The 12,022-nt window shown below is 47.0% G+C and overlaps 1 protein-coding gene and 1 long non-coding RNA gene across 4 annotated transcripts in view; one reads left to right on the top strand and one right to left on the bottom strand.

The window, feature by feature from the left end:
- CA10 (carbonic anhydrase 10) overlaps positions 1 to 11,769 on the top strand; it is a 339,889-nt gene extending 328,120 nt beyond the window's left edge. For all 3 annotated transcript variants that reach the window (XM_080994945.1, XM_080994946.1, XM_080994947.1), the window contains exons 8-10: positions 2,940 to 3,094; positions 7,126 to 7,300; positions 10,972 to 11,769. In XM_080994945.1, coding sequence (XP_080851071.1) covers positions 2,940 to 3,094; positions 7,126 to 7,300; positions 10,972 to 10,994 — 353 coding nt within the window. In that variant the 3' untranslated portion in view covers positions 10,995 to 11,769. The remainder of the gene's footprint in view (positions 1 to 2,939; positions 3,095 to 7,125; positions 7,301 to 10,971) is intronic.
- LOC308471256 lies at positions 7,852 to 10,963 on the bottom strand. Its single transcript, XR_013982847.1, has 2 exons — positions 10,842 to 10,963; positions 7,852 to 8,239 (listed from the first exon to the last, which is right to left on the bottom strand). It is a non-coding gene; the product is annotated as an uncharacterized lncRNA (long non-coding RNA).
- Positions 11,770 to 12,022: the final 253 nt, after the last annotated feature.

Here is a 12,022-nt window from a genome sequence, read left to right as displayed (position 1 = left end):
TTCTGCAGGGATCGCTCTCCTCCCGCAGAGGCTTGGGAGGCAAGCTGCACACACGCCAGCCATATGGATGACAGGGCGCAGCTGGCGGGCTTGCAGGGAAAGGGGAGGCCGCTGGCAAAGCCATGCAGCTCCCCCACTTGCTGGGGCGCCCCTAAGAGGCTGGCGCCCTGGCACAATGAACCACTAAGCCCTATGGGAAAGACGGCTCTGTTTCTATCCAGTAGACCAACTCAGATCTGATCTCTGCCACTAATTCCGTGGACAAAACTCTTAACCTCAGACCCCCATCTGCAAAATTAGAAGACCAACCTGGCAGGGTTGCTGTGAGGGAGACCAAAAAAAAATGCCGCGGTTGTTTATTAACCACTTTGCTGTACAAGCACAGACAGCATGACAGGTGCCGATCTGCTCAGGAGGCTTTTAAAGGCTCGGACTCTTTCTAATTATAAGCTGAGCACATAGCATGCGTGCCCTGAAATCTTCTACAAAGGGACGGCTCATTAATTAGCAAAGAAGGAAGGATGCGATGAAGAAGCAGCAAAGTGGGAAGCCCAGCCGTTTGCTTAAAAGCATATTTCCTCATTGGCTCGAGCATTTGGAGTGAGCTCTCAGTGCCTTCCACACTCCCACTGCGCACACTAAAGGGCATTAGGCTTCGCTGAGCAGCTTTATTATCATACGTTAACCTTAACAAGGTAGAACAATCTTTTTCTGCAGTGCAAGGGTAATTAAATCTAAACACTCTTGGCCTTTCCAGGATATGTTGAACAGAAAAAATAATAATTGTTAATCAAACCCCTTCTCTCTCTCTCTCTCTCTCTCCCTCTCTCTCCTCTCCCGAACCAAAAGGGGGGGGAAAAGAGGTCAGCATTTTCATTGTGCATGCTGCTCGATAAAATGCAGTTTTACTAAATTTAAAGTCGCGTTCTGGCTCAAATGCTGCGTGCCCCCCTGTGTGCACTCAAAGCTATGGAAGCCACAGTAATGAGGAAGAGTTGCTCGGGCTTGAAGTTGCATGGCTGTTCTGCGGTACTCAGAGATGGAGCTTTCAGCTAAGAAGTTCCCAGTTCAAATCTCACCTCTGCCAGCACCTCAGTAGGTGGGCTTAGACAAGCGACTGCCTTGCAGCCTTGCCATCCCTCATCTGCAGGGGGGCAGGGAGAGCAATAACTCCAGCTGACCGTCTAATGCTGCTGCGCTGAGATGATGTAGAGATGAAGCCAGTGGACCTCAAAATCCACCATTGGAATCAGTAGCAGCTGCTGTAATGGGGCAGAAACCCAGAGCCCCCACCCACTTACTGCTGCACTGCTTGCCTTCACCAGGCTGTTACTTATGGATGTGGAACATCCACGAAACAAAAACATAAAACACAAAATAAATCTGCAAACACCCTGCAGCCGCAGCAAGCCGAAATTCCTATAGACGCAAGGATGCTTTTTTTGTTTATTAAGGTTGGCAAACTATTTTGGGTGTGCGGGTGTTTTGCTGAGAGTTGTGGAACTGCCCCATTTTTGCCGCTCGTTGTTGGATATTTGCATCTTGGTTTTCCTCTCAGGAACTCAGGGTGTGTTTATTGTCTTCCCCTTCCACCCATTAGCTTCTCAACAGCCTTGTGATGCAGGCTAAGAATGAGAACTTGCACTTCTGACACCAAAGTTGTGAAACGCCACATATTTAGAATATCTTTGCTTGTTATTTGACAGGGGGAAATTTTTTGTGGGGGGGGAGGTATTTTGCTGTAAATATCAGGACAATGAAATGTTGTGGTTGAAGCAAGGGGGGCTGCTATGAAGGACATTATTTATTGGCATCTTGCTTTTCCACTCAGAAGAGCCAGGTTGTGTAGATTATCCCCAAACCTACGCTGTATTTGCAATAGGCCACATCCTATTTCTGTAATTGTAGCTTGTTTTTCAACTATTGCTAATAATTAATTTTGCGTTGTTGTAACCTGACCTTGCAGTGTAGGGCAGTCCAAATCAAAATAAGCTTTATTGTACTAGCCAAAACCCATGACAAAACCATCCACTGTCTGGAAAAGAAATATCTTTATAACTGTATATTAAAAAGCAGAGCTGGTGCCTGAACCATCAAAGTAATAAAACGCAGGTGCATGTGTAGATTGGGGACTCCACACAGCAGACAATGTTTTCCTATTTAGGCTTCTGAATCTCCCTTACCGTTTACTGCAGTTTTGTCCGGGTTGTTCTTCCTGATCATGTAGGGCAGTTAAGAAATCAATATTAAGTTTAGGGCAATTGGACTAGAAGTGCCTCAAGTTCCTTGTGTTACAGCGGTAGGGACCCTTTCGTGCGCACACCCAGATGTTGCTGTAATATGCAACTTCCATCACCACATCTGGAGGGCCACAGGTTCCCTGCGCCTGTTGCGTTAGGTTCCTTTGCCATAACACTCGTAGCAAATAATAATAATAATAATAATAATAATAATAATAATAATAATTTATTATTTGTACCCCGCCCATCTGGCTGGGTTTCCCCAGCCACTCTGGGCGGCTTCCACAGAGACCAAAAATACACTAAAATGTCACACATTAAAAACTTCCCTGAACAGGGCTGCCTTAAGATGTCTACTGAATGTCAGGTAGTTGTTTATCGCTTTGACATCTGCTGGGAGGGCGTTCCACAGGGCAGGTGCCACTACCGAGAAGGCCCTCTGCCTGGTTCCCTATAGCTTTGCTTCTCGCAATGAGGGAACCGCAAGAAGGCCCTCGGCGCTGGACCTCAGCGTCCAGGCAGAATGATGGGGGTGGAGACGCTCCTTCAGGTATACTGGGCCGAGGCCATTTAAGGCTTTAAAGGTCAACTTTGAATTGTGCTTGGAAACGTACTGGGAGCCAATGTAGGTCTTTCAAGACGTCATGTGAATGTGAAAGCTGTGTCCTGTTAATAACGATGCCCCAATTTATCCCACAGATGATGCATACTTACTGCAGGGACTTAATATCGAACAACTTTACCCCGAAACCTCTAGTTTCATTACATATGATGGGTCGATGACAATTCCACCCTGCTACGAAACAGCAAGTTGGATACTAATGAACAAGCCTGTCTACATTACAAGGATGCAGGTATGCACTGCTATCTCTATTGACAAGGCCAGGTTAGAATAACGAATTTCAGGTATATCTTTGTAAAGGAATATGAGAATAAACCGAAGTGTGTGGGGAAATATGTGGTAGGTTAGTTCAAAAAAGTGAAGTCCAGTCTTCCTTGCCTCTCTAGCAAATGAAACGTAATGCAATAAAACATCAGCCATTAGAAGAAGAAGAGTTTGGATTTGATATCCCGCCTTTCACTCCCTTTAAGGAGTCTCAAAGCGGCTAACATTCTCCTTTCCCTTCCTCCCCCACAACAAACACTCTGTGAGGTGAGTGGGGCTGAGAGACTTCAAAGAAGTGTGACTGGCCCAAGGTCACCCAGCAGCTGCATGTGGAGGAGCGGAGATGCGAACCCGGTTCCCCAGATTACGAGACTACTGCTCTTAACCACTACACCACACTGGCTCTCAATTAAAAACTTGCTCCCATTAAAAACTGGCTCCCATTAAAAACTTCTCTGAACAGGGCTGCCTTCAGATGTCTTCTAAAAGTCAAATAGTTGTCTATCTGTTTGACATCTGGTGGGAGGGTGTTCCACACGGAGGGCTTCATTGCCTAGAAGACCCTCCACCTGGTTCCCTGTAGCTGCACATCTCGCAGTGAGGGAATCGCCAGAAGGCTCTCAGAGATGGACCTTGCTGTCCGGGCTGGATGGTGGAGGTGGAGGCGCTCCTTCAGGTATACAGAGCCAAGGCCATTTCGGGCTTTAAAGTTTAACACCAACACTTTGAATTGTGCTCGGAGCCAGTGTAGATCCTTTAGAACCGGTGTTAGATGGTCCTGGCAGCTGCTCCCAGTCACGATTCTACTTGTCGCATTGTGAATTAGTTGAAGTTTCCGAGCCACCTTCTATGGTAGCCCCACACAGAGTGTATTGCAGTAGTCCAAGTGAGAGAGAACCAGAGCATATACCACTCTGGTGAGAGAGTCCACAGGCAGGCAGGGTCTCAGCCGGCGTACCAGATGGAGCTAGTAGACAGCGTCCCTAGATGCTGAATCAACCTGCCCTATATACATCTCGCCTCTCTGCCCATTCACTCACTTAGTTTTCCTCTCCCTCTCAATTTTTCTGCCCCCTTTCCTTCTTCCCTGCATTCACCCAAAGCACCCCTCTCCTCCAGACTTGCGTTGATAGAGCCCTGCTTCCTTCTCCCATACTTCACTAAGCTTTTCTACTTGGCCTGCCTTATCATCAGAGCAGCTCAGCGTCTTTTGTGGCAGGCATGCAGGTGAGCCAAGCACTGCCAGAGGGCCTTGAAAACAACCAGATTCTCAGTGTCAGGAAAAGGGAGCTGAGCAGTCACTGCCAGAGACTTAATCACCATGATGTCCGGGGCAGCTGTCTCCAGGATCTCTTTGCAGTGGCGTAGCATGGGGGGTGCAGGGGGGGCCAGCCGCACCGGGCGCAACATCTGGGAGTTAGGGTTAGGGGGCGCAAATCCACAGGTTAGGGGGCGCAAATTACTTGCCTTGCCCCGGGTGCTGACAACCCACACTACGCCACTGTCTCTTTGCACTGTATAAATGACCTGAGCTTGGGGGGAAAATGTCTTATCTGGTTTGGGGACTCCCAGAAATACTCAGGCTTCATATCTATTTTCCAAGATGAGCATGAGTAATCTGAACTGGCTTCTGCAGTTTTGCTTAAATGCATACTTTTTTTTACTGGGAAACAGAACTGCACAGTCACCAGTCTCTGATATTCATGGCACCAATCTTACAAGACAGTCCCATGTCTTAAAAACTATAATCTAGTAAGATGTGGCTGTCACTTCCTACTGCAACCTTTTAGCGGTGGCTCCTGCCTAAAGGTCTCATCAGGCAAGCAGGACTTGAATCAGCTTCACATGTGTCACTTAGATGTGCTTTTGGAGCCTCCTTTGTGTGTGTGCATGTGAAAGAATAAATGCTCTTTTATCAAGTTGTGACAGTTGCCATGAGTAAGACAAAACTGACTCCAGACAGGGTCAATTTGTCTGCAGAACAATTCCTCTCGGGCCCCAAATACGGTGACCAAGTATTTTCATAGCCACGTATAACCTGGACACTCACCTACAGACAGGACCTAAGTGGGAGCGTGTGGACTCCAACTCTGACTGAGCTGGCTGGCTGGCTCAGTCATGGCCCATTTTTTAATAATAATAATAATAATAAAATAATAAATAATATATTATTTATACCCTGCCCATCTGGCTGGGTTTTAAAAACACAATAAAACATCAGACATTAAAAACTTCCCTAAGCAGGGCTGCCTTCAGATGTCTTATAAAAGTCAGATAGTTGTTTATTTCCTTGACATCTGATGGGAGGGTGTTCCACAGGGCGGGCGCCACTACCGAGAAGGCCCTCTGCCTGGTTCCCCTGTAACCTTACTTCTCGCAGTGAGGGAACCACCAGAAGACCCTCGGAGCTGGACCTCAGTGAGCGATAGGGGTGAAGACGCTCCTTCAGGTAGGATATGGGTGGACTTGAGTGAAGACTAACGGCTGAAGTCCCCAGTCAGTCCACCACCATGGCCCCACCCCTTAGCTTGCAGGTGATAGGCTCATTCGAACGGGCAGGTTTCCAGCAACCAGTGTCGCCGCAGGAGAAGGCACTGACGTCCTCCGGTGACCACACAGGGCAGAATGATGAGCCCCAGCCCCAAATCCCCATTTCCCAGCAAGTGACCTTTCCATCACAAACCAGGGGCATCTATTTAATTCATAGTAACTCCATTCAAGTTTCACACCTTCCGTTTTCTCCATAGACTTTTTATTTTAACACACTGTGGGAAAGCTCTCCTTTTATCTGCCTTGACTGCGCAAAAGACAATAGGATTTCAGAAGAATGTGAATAATTTCAGTCCGCTTCTCGATAGCCTTACAGCGATTCAGAGCCTTAACCTTCCAGACACCATCACACCCTGAAAAACTGCACGCATGCAACTTCAAAATGCATGGATGACTTTGAGCTGCAAGTTCTCCACGCAGCTGGAGTCCTTGCTTTCCTACAGCAGATCTCCTTGCAAAAGAAGGAGTTACAAATGCGCACCTGGAAAAACAGATTGCCAGGTGACATTTCCCTCTCAGTTGCAATGGTTAACAAAAGATACTGAGCTGTTCCACTGAGCAGTTCTCCACTGAACCACTGATGAGTGGAAGGGGGCACAGGGTGGGGGTGCGGCAGATTCCATCTGACTGCAGGCTGGATCCAACCTTTGGCCAGGGGTTCCCCTCTCCTGAATTTCAATTTCCTCACTGTAGGCTCAGACCATTTTATTTCTTCCTGCATAATGATTAATGATGCTTTTGCCCTTAAGACAGCTGCCCCACCCCCACCTGCTAGGGGTGAGGGATTAAACTGATGCTTTCTTGCCATTGTTTCTTTGCAATAACATTTTTTCACAGTGAAAGACAGAAAAGAAATATGGGGGGGGGGACGCAGTAATTTAACACACTCCTCAGGGGGAAAGGAGCTTACACAGAGGGTCCCTTAAGAGGCATTACAGCATTATTTCCTAGCCATAATGGGAAGCTTTCCATTAAAGGCAAAATAAACTGAATTTGCCTATACAGTCGTACCTTGGTTCTCAAACAGAATGCATTCCGGAGTCTGTTCAACTCCGGGAACCGTTCGAAAACCAAGGTGGAGCATCCTGCATCCAATCGAAAGCCGTGCCAGAAGTTCGGCTTCCGAAAATCATTTGGAAACTGGAACACTCACTTCAAGGTATCGATCATTCAGGAGCCATTTGTTCATGAGCCAAGGCATTTGAGATCCAAGGTACAACTGTATACATTAGGTAGGCTTTCATTGCAATTGCATTGCACTACCAGATAATCAACCGAAATAAAAAAAAAAAACAGAAGACAGGAGAACAGAGCACAGACAGTAAATTTTCTGGGTACTTATCACTAATTGTCTGTCCTGGGTTATGTAGTTGGCTCGTATTTTTTCCTCCTGAATATTAACGGATGTAAATTTTGTTGTGTTAAGTGTGTCCATTTATGTTTGTGCAGATGCATTCATTACGACTGCTAAGCCAGAATCAGCCTTCACAGATTTTTCTGAGTATGAGCGACAACTTCAGACCAGTCCAGCCTCTCAACAATCGATGTATCCGAACGAACATCAACTTTAGTTTACAGGGAAAAGATTGCCCAAACAATAGAGCGCAGAAACTACAGTATAGAGGTATGCTCCCAACATTATTTTCATTTCTTAAATGCTTGTTGTCATAATTCTGTAGCATCCCTTGTCAGCTACCAGCCTTAGGAGCGCAGGACCTTGCCTTAACCAGGTGAGATGATTTGTCAGTGTAACTCAGGGATTTTTAATACTCTTAACCAGCAGCAGCTCTCAGACAGAGAAAAAAGTTCTTTCCCACTGGAGATGCGGGGATTGAATCTGGGGCTTTTCACTTGCAAAGACACTGGCCAGACTAGTAGTGGCTGGCAAGAAAGGCAATAGCTGTGCACTGCTCTCCCATCAGCAGAGTAGCCACTATTTACTGGAAGGGAGAAAGGTGGGGAGGTCAGCACTGTGCATGTGCACCAGCAGAGCCAACCTGGTGCTCCTAGCTCGGCATCTTCACACAGACAGCCTTCCGCCCCACCTCACCCCTCTTCCTCCCAGTAAGCAGCATCAGCTCTGCTGGTGGGAGGTCAGTTGCATGGCCCCTTGTCAAGGAGCTGTCAAGGAGCCAGGTCATCCACAGGGCAAGCACCCGCACAGAAGGCATGGAATGCAATCAGCTTTTTATTAGCAGAAAAGCAACAATACAGCAGTGTCCTTGGTTCATCTTAATGAAAGTGTTGGTGAAACTAAGCTCTACGCATGCCCCTTTCCTCTAGCCTCTCACTCGGGATCTCTCCTTTTTCCTGACCCTCTCCCCCTTGATCACTCAAGTCTCCTGCTTCTATCAGCTCCCGGTTCAACCCTTCTGTTCTTCACTGTCCCACGATCAGGCTCCGGGCCCTAAGGTGTCATCTTCAGAGCCTTCTTGGAGAGGCAGGCTCCCACTACTCTTCTTCAGCCAGCCCGTCCCCGACGACCCTTCACATGGGCTGTTCGTGGCTCTGCCACTGATCAACAATCGCTCTCCAAAACACTCTCAACGTTTCAAGCAAGCTCCTTGAACATTAAGCAAAATCGAGCATATGTTAGGAACGTAAAATGACTCCAGACAGTACTGGCTGGAGTCTGATGCTTGCGGTGGGCTGAAGGAGTTTCAGCTGGAAACGAAAGGGGCTTGAACGACTGAATGTCTGCACAGGGGAAATTACTTATTCTGGAGGAATCTCCACAATACGCACTGTGGGAAATTCTCTCTCCAAATTGGAGTGAAATGCCAAGCCTCTGCTGTAAACAGCAAATATCAGAGGCCTAAAGGTTGGAGAAACAGCGAGGTAGCAGAGAAAAGTATGCCGTTGCCTCCAGATGGCCAGAATTAGCCACTTCCACAGGCAACCCTCTCTTTATGTCCCTAATTTCAAATGATTTGATATGGGTAAGAGAAATAACAGCTGTTTCCATGGAAGAGCTTCTGTGTGTCAGTCCAGTCAGCAACTAGGAAATACCTCACTATAGTGATACTTCAGAAATCACAGTATATGTTTTGACACACCAATAGTGAATATGGATCCTGCCCATTCATTTAGACCAGGCTAGGGGGTACTGTGGCCTTCTAGATGTCATTGGAGTACAGTGGATGGTCAAGGATGATGGGACCTGTATTCCTACAACTTATGGTTCTCATGGCTGATCTAAACAGTAGCAGTTATACCCATATACACATCATGCAGTCACCAGCATCATGTAGTGGTTGTTTTTTACAGAGCAGCAGTGACTTCACAATTAGAACCTGAGATTCACTCCCTGGCATCTTCAAGTAGGACATAGAAATGGGTTTGAGATCCTGGAAGGTCACTGTCAAAGAATATAGCTAGATGGAGCAGTGCAGTGGGAGACAGCTTCATATTTCCAGACTGTGAACAACACGTTATCCCTTTTTCTGAAGCCCTGTCTCCCTTCAATGTGTTACTCTAAGGCTAAAGTTTTACCTTCGTTTTTTACTTGTCATGAGTTGGCTCCTGTGTACCAATCTCACGTGAGCACACAACGGGCCAAACCTGATGTGATTTTCATCACATAGTTTGGTGACTCATTTTTTCTTTCACCAGTTGCCATCAATGGGGCTGGAAGGGCGAAGGTGCATTGAGCCTGCAGGGAGGGGGAGCTTTAACTCTTTGGCAAAGTGACAAATGGTTGCCATACATCCTCTATTGGTGGGGGTTAAAATCTTGGGATTTTTAAACTTGGGAAAAGGTCCAGTTTTTTTTGTTTGGTAGCAGGCGAGCAGTCGGGTGGCCCGGAGTGGGAGGGCTCCTGATTCGCAGCTGAGCCAGCCCCGGTGCTACCCCTCTGTTGTCTTCTTTTTTTGCCCTTCGAAATATGGCAGCCCTACAAATAGTGGGGAGGGGAGGCAGTAGGAGCACCTGATCTTTGCAATGGACGAAGGTGCTCTTAATCAGCAGAGTGTTTCTCCATGCCACGAGGGGGTGCCCAGCAGAGGACAAAGAGGGCTCACTGCAACTGCTGGAGCGATACCATCACCAAATACAGTGGTACCTCGGGTTAAAGACGCTTCAGGTTACAGACTCCGCTAACCCAGAAATAGTACCTCGGGTTAAGAACTTTGCTTCAGGATGAGAACAGAAACCACGTGGCCCCATTAGCTACAGTGGTACCTCAGGTTAAGAACAGTTTCAGGTTAAGAACGGCCCTCCAGAATGAATTAAGTTCTTAACCCAAGGCACCACTGTACCACAGTTGTTGCATGCTGCTCATGCCGCCTTCCCTGGATCCGAGCCTTGCAAGGCCGCTCGGGAAGGGCAGTGTGAGGAGCCATGCACCACTTGATTCCAGCCTCACACGTGGCTGGGATCTAAGAGTGCATGGCTGCTGCTGCCGCCATCCCACCCCACCCCCAAAGCAGCCTTGCAAGGCTGGGGTCTGTGAAGGGGGAGCCCGAGCAGCTGATGGCCCCTGGTGGGTATGAAGCGGGGACCCCCAGCCCGGTGTTCCTCTCATTGTGGGATGCTTTGTGCCCCTCAAAATTCTATGCACAAGGCCATGGCCCCTCCAACACCCATTACAAAGAGACTGCTGTCCAATACATGCTTCCTTGTGAGCAGTCATCAGAATGGCATTCCAACACTTCTCACCTGGGCCCTCAGAAGCGGGGGGGGGGGGGGTGAGACCCCTCCTCTAGAGCCGAAGGCACAATGGGGCTTTGCTGAGGCTCCTCAGTTGATGCATGCGAAAGCCGTGCCTCAGCTGAGCAGCCTCAACAATAGGCCTGGCCGATGTATCGATACATCACCCAGGACCGGTCTGAGGGCCAAAGTGTGATGGCAGCTTCACCCAGTGGTATATCATGAGTGAAACCACTGCCACCACTCCAGACCCCCTCTGCCACTTGTCCGCAGGTGGCAGTTTCACTTGCAACTGATCACTGGGTGAAGCCGCCATTGCTCTCTGGCCCTTATACCACATAGGTACGGCGCAGGGAGATGGTTTCATTAAACTGCTTTTACCGAGGTGCAGGAACCACAGGCCCCTCCACCAAAGCAGTTTAAAGAAGTTGCCTGCTTTAGCTGCCTTCCCATGGGCAAGCAGGCTACCTTTTTCTCCCAGGAGCAAGGTGAGTTTTGTTCTTTTCTCAATGACTCACCTAAGATCTGTATTCCCAGGGCACTTCTGTGATCTTCTTTAGTCAAGTGGGAGCTTCCCCTGCCCTTAAAAAAGTGGGTACCGCTGTGGAAAACCTACATGATGTTGTTCTTGTTGTGTTCCTTTTCCAGTAAATGAATGGCTCCTCAAGTGATTCCGACAGAAGCAGGAAGAACTCCTAACCTCAGTTGAATGCTACTACTGTGAATTGACGTAATACAGAATGCCCCAGCCTCATTCAGTCTTTGTACTTCATAGATGGCGTGCACACACACACGTGCTGCAACGAAAAGAGAAAAAATAAACGGATGCCAAGTTGGGAATTCAGCTAGATGAAATTTGTTCATAGATGATCGGTCCTAACAAAAGCAAAAAGACAATGATCTTACCGATAACATGATTACAATTTTGATACTGTTTTCCTGAAACTACTGTAGCTCACCAAGCAAAGACTTTTCAGACTTTGTACATATGAAATTTCTCCTCTGTTCCCCTCCTCCCTTCTTCCCCCTCCCATCATCCCCCCCCCCCCATTAAAAAGAAAAAAAATACCATACATGGTGGTTCACTACGGCATCCAAGTGGGTTTGTGTTCTGTGTGCCAAGTAATCCTTGGGAAGCGCTCATAATATCACTCTCATTACTGGTTACTGGCAAAGCAGAACTAGAAGATTGTTAAGGGAAACTTGTTTCTGGGTCATGATCCTTCTGTTTATTTAATAATGGACAGATACCGGGATAAGTATTGTAAATAGATCACTGAAGAAATATAAAGGAAATTGAAATATTTTCCCCTCATCACATATCTGTAGTAGGAACTGCCAAGACTGGGATTAATCCATTTTTTTCTGTTCCTTGTTTTACAAAGGTCATACGTTGTGTTTGGTTACTGTTAACAATTCAATAAATGTGTTTAACAAATTAATTTACTACACTTGCTTTGGTTTACTCTGTCCTCCTATGTATTTTTTAAAGAAATGCTGTCTTACCTTTTAAAAAATCGCAACAAAACCCTAAACATATATATTTTAAATATATTGCTAGTTTGTCTAAGCTAAAGCATTGGGGGATATATTAAAATATAGCAGTGTGCATTTAATTCTTCCATGCGATTCACAAGGAATAAGATTTAGATACCAGAAGCAGGAAAGACAATTGCAAAGTGTTCTACAGAGTAAGCCA

The sequence above is a fragment of the Podarcis pityusensis genome (assembly GCF_964106645.2).
Source record: "Podarcis pityusensis genome assembly, chromosome: 2".
NCBI lineage: Eukaryota > Metazoa > Chordata > Lepidosauria > Squamata > Lacertidae > Podarcis > Podarcis pityusensis.
Note: the sequence above shows the minus strand (reverse complement) of the source record. Positions and strands in the feature narration are given on the sequence as shown.